General features: G+C 40.6%; 1 protein-coding gene across 5 annotated transcripts in view; it reads left to right on the top strand.

The window, feature by feature from the left end:
• Nucleotides 1-16172, top strand: part of ANKRD26 (ankyrin repeat domain containing 26) — a 65030-nt gene that overhangs the window by 13827 nt on the left and 35031 nt on the right. For 2 of the 5 annotated variants that reach the window (XM_068932514.1, XM_068932532.1), the window contains exons 8-13: nt 1894-1927; nt 2006-2072; nt 3192-3252; nt 3611-4608; nt 5341-5488; nt 14849-14937. In XM_068932514.1, coding sequence (XP_068788615.1) covers nt 1894-1927; nt 2006-2072; nt 3192-3252; nt 3611-4608; nt 5341-5488; nt 14849-14937 — 1397 coding nt within the window. Of the gene's footprint in view, nt 1-1893; nt 1928-2005; nt 2073-3191; nt 3253-3610; nt 4609-5340; nt 5489-6603; nt 6666-7841; nt 7945-9506; nt 9536-9641; nt 9709-14848; nt 14938-16172 lie in introns of all 5 variants that reach the window. The other 3 variants (XM_068932498.1, XM_068932507.1, XM_068932523.1) reach the window with 3 other exon arrangements.

Raw genomic sequence — 16172 nt, forward strand, 5'->3', positions numbered from 1 at the left:
GATGTATCTGCAGGTGATGATGTGTTCTTCGGATTTTTTTTCCCAAGATTTTTGGTTTTGAAAGTCCCCAGTCTCCTCTTTGCAGTAACTTCATTTTGTCATACTAGTTAGCACTTACACATCAAGAATTTCAGGAAAATTGAAATAGCTTATATATGTAGATTATATTTGTTTTTTGATTCCCAAGATTGAAAGGTTTAAAAAAAAAAAAAAGGCCTTTTTATTTCATCTTAGTTGTTAACAGTTGAGAGGTTTTAGTACTTCTCAGACTGTATTCCTAGAGTATCAGATATCAGTAGCACGTCTGTGTCCTGGAGGAAGTGAAGTAGCGTGTTTTCTTCAAGTTTGCAGAAGAAACGAAATGGGGGAAATTAGGGCAGTGCTGCCATTCAGCAGGACCCCGACAAGATGGAGGCTGACAGGCACCTTATGAAATGCGGCAAGGGCAAATGCCAAGTGCCGTACGTGGAAAGGAGGAACCCCTTGCAGTGAGGCATGCTGAAGACTGCCTGGCTGGGGAGCAGCTCTGCTGGGAAAGATCTGGGGGTCTGGGCAGAGAGGAAGCTGAGTGTGAGGCAGCAGCAGGGTGCCCGGGCAGCTAAGAAGGTCAGCAGCCTCCTGGACTGTAATAAGAGGAGCACAGGCAGTAGCCTGAGGGAAGTGATTATCCCCCTCCTACTCAGCACTCGTTGGACTGCATCTAGAGGTCGGAGTCCAGTTTTAGGCCCCCAATGCTAGAGAGAGATTGATCTTTCAACAGTGAGTAAGCGAGCTCAGCAGAGCTTGCCCCCAGCAACCCCAAGCAGGTTGGGGGCAGGAGCGCTTGTGCTGTGAGGAGGGGCTGAGGGAGCTGGGCTTGGTCAGCCTTGGAGAAGAGGTGGCTTTGGTGGAACCTAACAGCAGCCTGCCAGTACATATGAGAAAGACTAAGCTGGGTCCTTTCCAGTGGTGCGTGGCAGGTAATGGAGAGGCAACAGGCATAAATAGAAACAAAAGAGATTCTAACTGAATGTAAGAAGAAGCTTTGTCACAAAAGGGCAGTCCCGCAGAAAGGTTGTGCAGCCTCCAACCTTGGAGGCTTTCAAGACCGTACTGGATAAAGCACTCAGGAACCTTGTCTGAACTCGGAGCTGGGCCTGCTTTGCGGAGGAGGTGGGCCTAGAGACCTCCTCAGGTCCCTTCTGACATGAGTTATCCTATGACCCTATGTTACCTTCATCCCAGTTACCTTCAATCCCAGTGCTGAAAGCTTGGAGTGTAGTAGAGCATGGTATGGTTATGCCCCTCCTGTCTGCTCAGTGCCCGTCTTTGGTACAGTGTAGAGAACTGTTGGTGATTCTCCTAAATAAGGATAGCCTTCAGTTCTTGATTATGCTTTTCAGTTTTTCTTGATGTTTTCAGAATAATCTGTAATTGGGTAGAAAAGTGAATACAGTGTAGTATATGGCATTTTAAAGCACATAGTGTATAAAATAATAAAATCTCTGCATGCGATGTATACTCAGGTATGTGTAGTATGAATACTTTAGTGGTTCATTTACTTACTGTAGTGTTAAACTACCATCATTTTATAACCGTCTGCTAACATAGCATATTCGTACCATGCTATTTTTTTTATTTTAGAAATGTTCCCTCAACTTGTAGGTATAGGAGCCCAAAGGAAATGTAATTGTTGGGGTTTTTTGTTTTATTTTTGTTTTTAAATTCAATATGACTTGAAAAACAGTTGTTTTGGAAATATTTTCATTCATGATGTCTTGTCTTGGTTTGGCTATCCCAAGTTTCACTTTAGTATGGCTTGTAGAGTTGTCCATGTTAAATGTTTGAATGTACTGTGGAAATCAGAATATTTGGCATGCTAAAAATTAATCATATCAATTACTATTTGAACAGTGATAGATGACTTTTCCCATGGAGACTCAATAAGGTGAGACTTGAACAATACCTAACACTTATCTGAAGAAAGATTTGAGAGAGACAGTACTTACTTTGCTTTCTTTTTAAGAAGTTCTGAGGAGAGTCATGACACTTGGCATACTTCTGAAGAAGAAGAACTTGATTTTACTCCCAAGGTATAGTGCCTTTACAGGAAAAATTCCCATAGAATGACTCATTTGAAGGCAAGTTTTCTCTGGGAAAGAAACCACGTGTCCAGGCAGGGTTGTTTTCTCCTGCCCCGCGGTCCCCTGCCTGCCAGTCTTTCAGCTGCGGTGAGCTGTTTGCTCCAAGCCTTGTAGCCGTCCGTGGCAGAGCATGCAGCAGGCTTGCGGTTGCGGGTGGGAAGAGCAGTAGGTGACAAGAAAAGCGACCGCATGGTTTTCTTCACCTGAGTCAGAGTTCTCGTCCCAAAGTTGATCAGCCTCTAGATGGCCTGTTCTTTTGTCCTCCAAGCCTTGCTGTTTGTTTCCAGTAACTTTGGTGATAGAATTCAGGCTGATATGGGGAAAAGGGCACTTGCTGTTCAAGATCTGCTGCAATGCTTCATCTCCTGGCTCTCCTTTCTTTCGTCCTTGTCAGGTTGCCCAAGAGTGCTTGGGGGCGGGGGGAGTGGCTCAAGAGGGTCTTTTTTTCCTCCTGGGGGATGGCATTGCGGGCTTGCATGGGATTTTACACTGCATGTGATGGCATTCTTTTTAGCATGCCTGTGCTCTCTCATTCACTATTCTGACTGATGTTCTGAAGGTTTATCCACTTCTCCCATAGGGGAGGTCTGTTGCATTGGGGCTGTGCTGTGATGAAGAAGCCAAGTGTGGTGCTGGAACCCACGCTGTAATGCTGTATTTTTCACATGGTTTCATTTTTTTTCAGTGGTTAAAATGGAAATGGTCCATCTTTCTGGCATAATGTTGAAACTTAGGGAACTTTTTGAAAGTTGGACTTCAAATGACTAATGTGCACATTACCTCTAGAGAATTAAATAGCTACTTGGGTCGCTCGTAAACATTTAAAAGTAAGCGTCCTGAAAATGCAGTCCTAAATACAGTTGAATTTTAATTAGCTATTACAAATACTGATTCAAAAACAGATTTTATAGAATTGTGATGCCTGTAGATACAGTTTTGGAAACAATTTGGAAACAAAAGGATAGTCTTCTCATATTTACAGTTCAAGATTTGGTGCAAACAAGTGATTTGTTATTGTCCCTTTTAAAATAAATAGAGAATTCTGCTCAAAGTTATTTTTATTTGCAGAAGCCACAGAAGCCAAACTTGACACTGCTAATGAATGCTTCCCAACAGCTGAGGAAAAACAGTAAGCTATTTGGAAAAGATTATATGATATACTGCACAAATGTAGACTTGCTAGGTGTTGTGTTTTTGTTTTGTTTTTGGCTATAGTAAATGAGAAAAGTAGTATTATGAGAACAGAGCATGTAGTCATTTCAGAGAAAAATAAGTCAGGTTGTGAAGATGAAGAGATTGAATTCCCTCCTAAGCCTTTGTACCTGGTCAAGTCCTTCTCCCATCCTGCCCATCCCTCCCCTGGCTCCTTTTCCAGACGTTCCCAAATGACTCCTCTCCTGTGCTTTAAGCAGGTAACATGCCTATTATCATTTGTATAACTTATTTTGTTTATTCACATATGTTTTTTGGTTTCCTCATGCTTTAAGAAGATGGTGATGGTTCTAGAATTGGAAGTCCTAATTTGCCAAAGGAAAACCTCCAACAGGTAACGCTGCCAGACACAAATTTTAGCAAACGAGAGTGTGAAGAGCTGAATCAAGATGTTTCAGGTGCAAGCAACCTGGAGGAAGAAGAATTGGAGGAAGAGGAGGAAGAAGAAGAGGAAGAGGATGAAAATGATGGTGGTGGTGATGTTGAAGACTATGAAGAGGATGAGGAGGAAGATCTTACTCAAGATGAAAAGGAGGAAGAAGATCTGGAAGATGAAGAAGAAACTCAGTCTAATGACATAGTGGAGGAAGAGCAGGGGGAAAAAACAGAAGCTAAGGGGGAAATAAATCAGGAATTGGGGTGTTTTAGCAATGCTAAGTACGAAGGGGAAGCTCAGTGTGGAATGGGAAATGTCTGTGATGATCATCATAAAATATGTAAAGAACTTGATAAGAAAATGGAGGAATCTGATACTCCTGTGTCTTTTATAGCTGGATGTTATGAAAAGTTACAAGAAAATGTAATGGCTATGTCTCCACCAATAATGAATAATGAAATATCTTACAAGTCAGTACCAGAAGAAGTTATTTTTCAAAGTCTAAATAATTTGCAAGATAGAGAGGAAAACTGGAAAAGAAAATGTGCAATTCAGGAAGATTTTCACAGACATACTGACTCCTGTTTTGCAGACTTTGAAATGGCAGACTGGAAAAAAGAGACAGCTTTACCTCTCTCAGACAGCAGTGGTCTTAAAGAGAAAAAATCAAGCTTTGGCGATGGCTTTGAAAGTGGTAATAATTCTTGGTCAGAAGCAGAAAACCCAAGGCTTGAAAATCAAAGACAGAACTCTGTGGTTCTTGAATGTGTGGGTGCTGAAGAGGAGCAGTGTGAAGTAGATAATAAAGTCTGTGACACACTGGAACAAGAAAGTGAAAGCTTTTGCTTAAATAGCTGTGAAGAAAAACTAAGAGCAGCATTTCCCTCAAGCACCAAAGTAAGTATAAAGGGATTATTCAATCACAAGGGTATTTTCTAAAGGCCTAATATTGGTAACAAACAGGTGGTAAACTTGACTACTGTTAATACTTATTCTTCGCATATAGCTGTCTTTAGGTCATCTTTTTCTGATATTAGAAAGTGTCTCACTAAAAACATGCTCCTAGCAAAGGCGATTTCTTAGGTGTAAGAATAAAATCAGGTAGTATTTTTAATTCTTTTTTTTTTTAATGTGTGGTTACAGTGATGTTGGGGGAAGAAGAATAGACAATGACTTTTTTCTGGTATCAATAAAATTTTTCTCAGACAGGAGTATGTACAAATATCAGTAAAGAGTTACTGCAGTCTGGTAAAATCTGTGGTATGAAGGGTGAAAGTGAAGAAGCAAAAGGAGTTTTGACTAAGATTGTTTGAGAGTCAGAGTGGTTTTCCCTTGAGCAAAGGAGGGAGTCGAGGAGTGTGCTCCTGAATACAGTAATCTAGATGAAGCTAGACTGTCTCTAGGAAGTGCTTCTGGGCAGAGAGATGCTTCAAAAGTGAAGAATATTTGCAACATTAGGTATTGCTGTCTACTTAAATACATTCCTATGGAAGAACTGCAAGCCTCGTGAAACAGGAGTCCCATTTCCTTGTGTTGTTACACAAAAGATGCATTTTGCGAAGTGTTGATTTCCTGTGCAGAAGATGCTTGTTTGTATTCTTTCTGACTGTTTTGGTCGGTCTCTTTTAGGAAGAATCATCTGAAGGGGAAGAAAAGAAAAAGGAAGACAATGGTGAAGAGAACCTGCAAGGTGCAGGTGTTGAGGGTGTGAAAAATTTTGTTTGTAATGACAGCCTTCAGCTCCAGAATGCTTCAGAAGGCCATGCTGATGTGAGAAGTAAGTTAATAAATATTGATCCTAATAGTTTCTCTGAGATACTTGCACAGAGTAAATGAATTAAAATGTTGATCAGCTTCTGAGATATTACCTAATTTTCCACTGGCCTGCAAATACTAATGGGGAGTGGTAGAGAAAGAAAGTAGCTTTTTTTCCTTTCCTTTCATTCTTGGAGATCTGAAACTGTGATATTGGATTCCAAATTATGATGTATGAAGCAAGTGCCATCTTTACTTTTGTTGCGACGTTCTCCTGGAAGATCTGTGACAAGACTAGTCGATGAAGGAGAGAGGGAATATAGTGTCTTGGGTGTAATGCTAGTATCTGCCTTCTTGAATGTATTGTCAGATTAAAAAGCTGTGATTGCTCTTGGCTGAAGACTTGGAAAGACTTCTGAGTAAAGCTGACAGGAAATGGTCCCATTCCAGTCCCTCAACTTGTTCAGGTTTAAAATGCAGAGCGTCTTTAACACTGTACGCTTCTGAGTGCATGAGCCTTGTTGGAGTTGAGCGGTTTGGTACTCACCTCAGATCTACAGCAGGAAAGGAAACAACTGTTTCCATTGCCTGTCTCCTAAAAGTACCTTGATCCAGTGCTTGTTACCAGCGTACATGTAGCTGATGAAACGCCACACAGAACGTATAGCCAAAACTGCTGTATTAAAGGTGGTGTATATGTAAATGCTTTTCTATCTTTACATATTTTACCCTCGGCATTCATTTGGCAAAGCACAGTGAGAAACCAGGCTGGAACCACCAGTTTCTCATTTTGGGTGTGGGTGCTCCCATAATCTGGGGCTCTTTGTCGCTTTTTTGTGCGCCTTTCTCCATCCGAATGATTCTTGAATCTGTTTTACAGAATGGGGTAGCTTAAAACAGAGCAGTGAAGATATTCTGAGGTCAAGTAGCCTGATGAGACTGAGAGTTATGCTCAACAAGAAGTGGCGATAGCGTGGTGGTGCGGCTGGGGGTGCAGGCGCCCTTAAATGACGCTGCTTTGTTTTTCCTGGGGAGTGGAACGGTTTGGTGTGTCCTGGGCGCAGGGCTTGCGTGCTGGAGGAGAGCAGGAGAGGGAAAGAAGGAGCGGTGGTGTGTCATTTGTGGCTTCCTTTGCAGGTGTTGCGTCGTCCGCAGGAGCGGAGCAGGAGGACGAGAGCGACTCTCCCTGGGATTCCGAGGTGCTTGGTGTGAGGGGCGCAGTGGGTTGCCCGAGGGGGGAAGTGCGCGGGAGCTTGCCTTGGACGTGGGCCCTAGCAGGGATGAGGCTCAGTTGCCGCTTGTGGTGGCTGCGCCACAGGTTTGTTCCTGTGACCTGGAGCCGCTTGTGCTCTGTGCAAGCGGTTTGGTGAGGACTGTGCCTAAGTGGGGTGTGCTAATGTCCTGGGAGTGGCAGCAAGTGGCCTTTGAGTTGGATTTCTAGGATAATAATGAAATGATCATGTTACAAGTTAGTTAAAATATCCTGAAACTTTAAAAGGTTGGCTGAGTGAGGATTTTTGCTTTCTTTCCCACCTACAGCTCTATTATTTTGATCCAGTCAGTTGTAAAAGATTGCAAATAGGGTCTACAATGTAAATGTTTCTTTTCTTCCGTATAGATTCTTTCTGTATTTTGTGGATGTACTTAAGCATTTTTTCGAAGGCTGTGTTTCACAGAGATACCCAACACACTGGGTGTGTTTGCTCTTTTAGTTCTTTCTTTCTGTTGCAGTTGTGTAGAGGAAAATGAGCAGGGTCTGTAGCTAACCTATTGTCTTCCCTTGTGAGAAAAATGAACTGTCTTTTTTTTCCCCTCTTCCTTAGAAAGATAAGATTAAGCTTTTTAAGATAGCATGAGTCCTTGTAAGCTTTGGCTTAGTCTCTGTTCATGCAAATTTGCCCTTGCTTTGCATTTCCAGTGTAGTTGTGGGTTTTACTCACCACTGCAAGATACATATCCAGTGATTGAAAGCTGAACTTGAACATCAGGTGCAGCTGAAGTGCAAATGTTGAATCACTGTAGAGCTTCAATTTAGTTTGAAAACCACTTTTTTCTTTTCTTGATATGTCCTCTTAATTTTTTTCTGTGGATGTCCAGTTTGTCTAGGTTTATCAAGATGGCAAGATAGTTTAGATGATTAACATCCGAGTTAAGATTTCTTTAATGAAGGCCTGAAATATCCATGCCTGCCATGATTTTTCCAGTATGCTATGTATTGAAATGTCCTTTCCTCTGGTTTTATTAGAGCTACAAAAGCCCTGTTTACGCTTTTTTGCATGTGATGCATGTTGTCTTAATGATTTTTTTTTTGGGGAAAAGAGTAGAAAAAATGAGTCTGCATCAGTTTTTAAGTTGCATATTTTTGAATTGAACAGCCTGATTCCGAAAGTCTGAGAAATCTTTCGGCCAGTGCGCTGCTTCTATCTGCAGACGGACGTGGAGCATGCTTGCAGAGTATTTCAAGGCAGCAAGACAATGGTAACTTCCTGCCTGACCAATTGTATACCATTGTAAGCTTTTATAGAATCAACTGAACATTTATCAATGTATTTATTAGAGGTGCCATTAACCCTATTTGGTTAACAAAGGTGGTTGTCCTGCATGCATTATACATGTTGCTTGGAGTGGTAAAAGTGTGCGTGGTTTAGGATTGCCATTCTAAATGTTGATGATAGGCACTTTGGACCATTGTGGCAAGACAGGAACGCTATGATCTGGCCACACCTTTCCCCCCTCCCCCCCTGAAGTTTGGAAAGGTTTCTGCTATACTTTGCCTGGGGCTAAAATTATGCTTTTACTGCTAAGATAGGGTTTCTGTCTGCTGCTTTGTAAGCATCTGTTTAACAGGAAGGCAAGGAAGTTTTGCTTTTAGGGTAATAGTCTCTTCTGAGGGATTTCTCCTTTAAAAAGTGATTTGTCACTCCTGTCTGGAGTATGGATACAACTGTATAGCTGAAGAAGCCCACCCAGTCTTGTCCCATTAGGCTAAAAGCAAAATTTTCTGAGTACCTGGGAGCTTAAAATCAGCTTGTTGAGTTGTCATGGAAGTTTGTTGCTTTGTATGCTTCTGCTAACATAAGTGTAAATGCAGAGCAAAAAGGTAGTAAGATGTGATGATGGTAATCTTCCTCAGATATTTTCATACTACTGGATCACCAAGTTGCTGAAATCGAATACTGTTCATTTTGTAATCGTTTTTTTTTCCTTTTTTTAGTAATACTAAAATTTGCTGTGGAGCTCTTCCTACTAACATTTTTCATGCCTCTTTCATGAGAGGACCAAGAAACTGTAAGATGACTAAAGCAGAAGATTCAAGAAATATAGGCAGGCCAGTAGATTATGTGTGGGAATAATTTAATGTTGGACAAAATTTAAAAAAACCTATTATTTGCAATTTAGTTGTAGGGCCCAACAGTGTGCATTTCAGTTGCTTCCCTGAAAGCTAAACCAGAATTGTTTACTAAGAACCAGCTTGATGTTATCTCTTTGAATGATGAAACTAGTGACCCCTATATCTGTACCACTGCTCTCCCATATAAGTCCTTTTTTGCTGTCCAATCAACAGAAAGGAAAATACTCATCAGTGTTCAAACACTTGTAGGATAATCATAGTCATAGTGCTGCTGTACTGCTTTGTGATCGCTCATTAAAGCAGACCAGCTTCAGCTTTTGACATAGTCCATTCGGGAAGCAGAATCCTGCTTTCTAAAAGAACTAAAGTTTTTTTTTTTTTTCTTATTCTATTTATGAGCATGACTTTACTGCTTCACATGAATTGTTCTAGTTCTGTGGGCTTTGGGTTTTTGTTTTTGTTTTTTTGTGGTTTTGTTTTTTTTAATCCAAACTACATGATAGGAAGTATGCATTGTGCATTTTCTGTATACTAATGCATATGCTGCACGATAAGGTAATGTTAGTGTCTTTCAATGAAATAATACTTGCAATTAACACTTGGTGTAGAAACTACTGATGTTACATGGAGTAAAAGATACATTACATTAAATAAAATAATATTTCCTTAAACAATTTTCATCTCCCAGGCTTTTCAGAGAAACACAGCGACTCCCAGGTAAATATTTGTTCATATAAGACTATTATTTGTCCTGATTGTTAAATAGTATGTAGTTACTTTGAATTTGTTTTTATTTGTATTCATTGGATTGTGCCTTTCACAGCAGAAGATCTCTGAATCAATATTAGAAGCAAATGAAACCTCTCCTAAAAGTGAATGGCAAAAATCAGGTAATGTTCACCTCACATGTTACTGGGATGAGCTTCATAATTTTCCCAGATAGCAGCATTGAATTAAGCATCTGACTTGTTTGTTTTGCAGATCTATTGGAGAAATTTGGTTTTGGTGATGCAGAGGATATTGAAGATATTTGTAGCGTTCTTTTTGTCATATTTTGGTTTATTGTACTTTGTAAAAATAATACATTGAAAAAAACAATATGAACACATACCTAATTTTCTGGTATTGCGTTTTTATGGACGGATGCATTGTACTTGCTAATTCTTTTCTAACATTAAATCAGTGACTGTAGTAAGACATTCCGTGAGGAGAAGGACTACTGAAATGCACCTCTATCCTGGGTGTGCTCTGTCCTCTAGTCTGCCATTCATCATTGTAAATACCTTCCTCCACCACAGCTGCTGTCATGTCCCTTCTTCAGACAGTCCTCAAGTTTGCTTTCCTTCCAGTTTCTCAACACACTTTCCTGGTATTCCCAGCTCTCAATAAGGAGTGTGTGCTGTGGGTGTGCTAGCTAAACTGTCCAGGAGCAGGGGTGAGACAGAAGGGGTAAATTGTTGAGCTCATGCTGTAGCTGCGCTTAGGAGGAGTGCTTACTTGACTCTCTTCTCTACTGATCTACCAGTTGTTTTTCAACATGTAGCAGCAAATACATTCCTCTGGAGTCTTCCCCTGTTGTGTTTGACTGAATCTGGCTGGCAGGTTCAGAGTTAGGGGAAGGATGCAGGGAAGGAAATGACAGGATGCCAGTGTGTTTTCAGGAGTTCTCTTTACTTTGGAAACCAGGCTAAAAGTAAAACTGTTAGCTGGCCTGCTATATATTGGAGAGGAGATATGTGACCTTAATATGCTTTAAAATAGAGACACTACTGAGTTTGGAGAAACTACTGAGAACCATTGATTTGTGTATTTGTTCAGCAGATAAGAAACAATTCCCCATTCAGGCTTTAGAGTTTCCACTGTGACAATCAGATATTGAAAATATAAACCAAAGGGAGGTGAACTCAAATATAAGAAAGTAAGCACATGAAGTAGTTGGAAAGAATTTACAAGGTGATTGTAACTTGCGAGTATGGTGTACGAATAGTTTCAAGTTGTTCTTAATCCTTCTCATTTAGGAAAAACATATCGTTTTTCTTAACGCTAACAGAGGTTAAGCTTCCCTCCAGGAAGTGTGTGTATGTATTCACAATGTGTAAGCAACAGGAGCTCTTCTCTTGCCTTATCTTTTGCAGTGATAGTGTGTTCTGTAAGAAGCATAAAGGGTAGTGGTTCGAACATGAGATTTGTTTTTATCTGTATTACCAGAATAGTATGAAAAGGAGCCCCACTAATGGACCAGTACTTTGCAATATTGCGAACGCAGAAAGATGATATTGTCATACTCATTTCATATCAGCTGTTTATTTTTTCATGTGTGTTTTTTTTTTCCCTCATGTGTTATCTTGAAGATCAGACGTTAAGAAGTTCTCTCAAAACTTCTCTGTTTGGACTTAAGCAATTTATATTGTTTAAGCAAAGCATCATGATTTTCCTGCACCAATATTTCTAGTGCTAAAGGGGTTAAGAGTGCCACTCTTCATAAGTTTATTCCTTAAACATGTACAGTATCTTGCAAGCTTAAATGTGCAATGAGAAAAATAAAACTTTCTATTCTGCTCCCTTGTTACTGACTGATAAAAATACTTTTTTCAGAACATGTTTTTGAATCAAGATCAAGTGCTTGTGTTCCCATGTTCTTTGTAAAGAAGAGTAGCTGCTTTGGTCTGTAATCTGCAAAAAATCATTATGTAAGGCAATTTAGGAGGAAGGAAATTACAAGAGAAAGGAAAGGTAAAGTATATTCAGACACAACATTAAAGGTCATTTTTTGGTGCTTGCTACAGAGTAGGCAGAGTAAAAGGCAGAGGAATCACTGCTTCTGGATGTACTAGGATTTCTATGGGCATTTGTGTGAGGTAGGATTCATCTAACATAAATGCAAGCATCCAATAGTGAAAATACATGCTAGTAATACATGACTGGAAATAATGATGGAATTTAATTTACTGTATGAATTTTTGATGTGCATTTTTCAAATTTTAGTCTCTTCAGAAGCTTCAGACTGGGGTTCTGCTGGTGTTTTAGTTAAGTTTGCCCTGTGCTAGAAGTGGAGAAGTTTTGTCAGTGGGCAGTCTCATACCTCTCTCCTAATGTTGATAGCAGACAATGATACGAAAATCAGACACTCCAGAATTTCTGCTCCTAGAAGAGAAGAAATTTTGCCTGCGGCACCTGAAGGAAGAGAGATGGTGGTTTTGTTTTTATTATGCTCATGAATTACTTTTTCTAGGAGTTTAGAGTTACCAAAACTGTGAAAACTGCAATTTTGCAGACAAGAACACTGTAGCCTTTCATCTTCCCATGCCTTTCTCCTTGTTCTGTGCCTATAGTACAGCTTTTTCAACATTGCTTAAACGCCATGGAAAAAAAAAACCACATAGGCTCCAAAGCTCATACAGTCTATCTGAAGACAGATTCAGACTCCAACAGCTGCTGCTGAAAACTTTACCATCAGACATAAAGGGCAAGACTGAATAGGAGATTGGGTTGCTTCCAATCATGACATTGTAGGACCTAATTCTGAAGAGTCTGGTCTCTGAAATGGAATCCAAAACTTTAAAGCACCTATATGCTTTGAATAGAGCATGAGAACTGCACGTTTAGAGGGCCAGTACAAAACTCTGGGTGCTGATAGGACCACTTCTATCCAGCTTTCGGGCAGGTACAGGCTACCAAATAGCTTATTCAGTCAATGTTGTGCCATCTTCAGGAATACCAAATAGCTTATTCAGTCAATGTTGTGCCATCTTCAGGAAAGGCTCTGCAGCTCTTCTGCATTCACAAAATATTTACTCCTTTTATCAAAAACGAGGAGTCCCCATGTATCTGAAGGGAGTGACCACACATACCAAGTTGTGTGGTTGGATGTGCATGCACGTTCAGCTTGTGACCTGAATGAACATTGATGAAGTGGTAGGAGATGTATTAAGGAGGAAATCTGGTGAGCACACGTTCATGGAGACAGTATAGGAGTGGTCCCTTTTGTCTGAGCGATTGATCACCCCTATTGTACTTGGAGTGGAGAGATTTCTGGGATTAGTAGATACGAGACTCTGAGCATACTGCATGTCTAAACTCTTTTTTTATAATGATTATCACCTCCTAAGAGGCTTATGTACAGATTACTGACGCACTGGGTGCTCGTTTGTCTCCAGTTCTGTTCTCCGAGTTACCTTCCTTTGTTTTCTGAAAGGATGTTATGAGCCAGTGGGATGTGTGTGCAGATATTTCTCTTGGGCTGCTTCTGACCACCCCTTCCAGCTGGAATTCCCGAGCAGCATCTGCTGTGCTTCTGAAGTGGTTTTCTGTGCCCACTTAAGAATCTTCTTGTGAAGGAAGCATAATCTGAGTCATACAGGAGAAAGCACAGATCCTTTTGAAGGGATTGGTATCCTATAGTCGATGCTGTCCGTATTGTTAGCATGTTCTGTTAAGGTTGGATGGCTTGGAGGGGAGGCGAGGAGGAAAGAAAAAGGGAAAGATACTTGTTTTATTTACAGAATTCTATCCTAAGGAAATGGGTACTTGAGCAACTATTGAGAAGGGGTTTTGTTTTTGTTTTGTTTCTTGTTACTTAATGTCCCTAAGCATGCTTTAATGCCTGCTGTTCAAATTCTACTTGAGGATGAGATTTCTCATGCATTTTCAACTGCGGGAGCAGCTCATCGTTAGATTATCTGACCTATTGCTCGGTTATCAGTAGATCTTCATAACTACCTTGCGAAATAAGTGCAGTCAGCCTGCTAATGACTCAAGTGTGTTGGCAAGTACTTTGTGATTAAAATTACCAGAAAACCTAATTAACAAAAAATCTATAAAATTGCACACACCAATGGCTGGGAATGGTGTAGGGGAGAGGGATGTGATTTCATACTATATAACTTGAGGTTTGAATTGTTCTCTGGATGTTGTATGACTGTTGGAGAAGCTTAGGTTCCTGGTTTAGATGCCCAAGTTGTATAACCCTAAGCAAGTGTCTGATGTAATGCCTTTGAAATGAAAGCTTGCGAAATGAAGCATCCAAAGTAGAAAATGACAGAAGTGAAGTTGGCCATGTGACTTGTTAATACTGGCTCCTTTTGTATATGAATATGATAATACCTGTTTTCTCCCTTTCTTACTTTCCTTGTAGGAAGGACGGAGGATTGTATCCCTCCTTAGCATTGAAGCTGTATGTACATGTAGAAAGGCTACTGTGTAGAAACTGCACAATTTTTGAGTAGGAAGGGAGGTAGAGAGTGATTGTTTTAGGTGTTGCACTTGAGCTGCTGGGACTTTGCTTTCTTTTTGGGTATTTGATAGTTCTGTGTTCGGGGTGCATCTGCCACACGGAGAATGACAGTGAGTTGCTGCGTCTAAGTTGTAGCTGGGAACGTTCATTGTGTCTGAAAGTGTGCCTTCAGAGTTTCAAAGTAGCTACCCTGAAATGGGGAGCCCAGACTGAACGACTACTTCTGAGGAGTTTGTGACCTGTCCGATATTGTATAGGAATTTGAGAGGAAAGCGTGGAATCCATTTTTCCAAGGTACGGATGAAATGTAAGAGACAGCCCACAGACATTTCACAAACTCCTCTTTCATCCAGTGTATGCTCCCCATCTTCTGCAACAAACGAGGCAGCAGTTTTACTGATGGCTGTTTCATGACGTGCTCAGTGTGGATTCTTTTCTAGAGACAATTTTGTTTTTATGCGGGAGTAGATCTGGGGCCTTGAAGATTTCAAGCATGTGATGTTGTTTGCGATTTTCTGTGCACAAGATAGAGGGAAACAAAAATTGCTGGAGCAATGTAGCTAGTTACTGTATGGCATGCAGTGTGACTATGCTAACATATATAGTGTTATATAAATATGCATAAATATAAAATATAGAGAGAAAGATAGTTTTCTCTTTAGGATTTCATGAGTTTGGGGGATATATTAGTCTGTGTTAAGGCTTTCTCATAAATATGATGATTCAGGATGCACTCTAGGCATAAACTGTATTAACTCATGTTTATTATTTAAAAAAAAATATGTTTTTCACTATAGGTAAGTACTCAGAACCTGCCTTTCATGTGTTGTCCTCAGTTGAGAAAAAAGAAGCCCTTAAGGATCCTATTGAAAACTATGGGAGGCAGGTATGTAAAACCAAATATTTTAAATTAGAGCTTGAATTGGATGATTTTGTTAAACATTAAAGCAAAAGAAAACTTACCGGTCAATGAACGATGCCAAAGGAAGAGTCCTGCAGATGAAAGTTGTATTATAATCTGAAGTCAAGTTGGCTGCAATCTTCCTGTTATTGTATAAAACACCTGACATTATGATGGATGAATGTCACTGTAGTCTGTTTTCAGCTGATTTGCCTAACTATTGACCAATGTTTTTCTTTAAGTGTTTGGTGCTAAGAAACAGTGCAGTTGAGTATATTTTATTTTCCATGCAAAATACCACACATTCGAGTGCTTGTGTGTGAGATTTGTCCATCTTTTATCATCTGCTGTTCTTTCAGATAAAACACTCTAGGCCTTCCTGTTTGTATGAGGAGAGGTCAAACGAAAACTTGAAATTTGATGAACAACTAGATACTTTATCTGCCTCCAAAATATACCCTCCTTTGGCCAAATTAAACATTGAGAAAGAGATGATATTTCAAGAACCTGTATCTCCCAGGTTCTGAGGCAAGCCTTCTGTTTGTGCTGGGCATACAGGTCAGGTCTGGGTAGAGGGGAGGTCTCTCCTGAGTGTTTGGAGTCTTCTGTAACACCTCAGTAGGCAGTGGAGCAAGTGATTTCTGCCTCATACCGAGGTGCCATGGAGGAGGGATGCGCTTGATTTTAACGGAAGGAGCACAGCACTTAGGCCTACTGGAAAGTGCTGACAGTTAGGCAAAGAGATTGTGGAAGGAGAGGCTGAGAGAGATAGTGACTGGCTGAGATGCTGCTTCCCCATTGCAAAAGGAGTTGTTGTTGTGCGGCTAAAATGTGGAGGGAGAAAAGGGCTTGGCTAACCAAAAAGGATAGTAAGCAGTTAGGAGATCTTGTCCTTTTTGGGACACCGGAACTGCAGGCCCCATTTCAAAAGGGAGTTTGAGCTGGGGAGGGAGCACTTTAGGGGGCATAGTGACGAAGGGTGTGAGCAGCCAGAACCATTGAGGAATGGAGCATGGGGTTAGAGAAGTGCGGAGACTGAGGAGAAGAGCAGGTGGGTGGGGGTGAGGCCTGGTGTGGTTTTGAGAAGCTTGGACTTCTGATTTTGGGATGGGGGAAGGAATGGACAGGTTTGCCTAATAAATGCTTTTCTTTGGAGCTTGGAATGGAGTTTAAGTTTTCTGAGTGTCAGGTGAAGAGCTAACCTAGCTTAGCCAGTTCTC

The sequence above is a fragment of the Struthio camelus genome, chromosome 1, assembly GCF_040807025.1.
Source record: "Struthio camelus isolate bStrCam1 chromosome 1, bStrCam1.hap1, whole genome shotgun sequence".
In the NCBI taxonomy this organism is placed as follows: domain Eukaryota; kingdom Metazoa; phylum Chordata; class Aves; order Struthioniformes; family Struthionidae; genus Struthio; species Struthio camelus.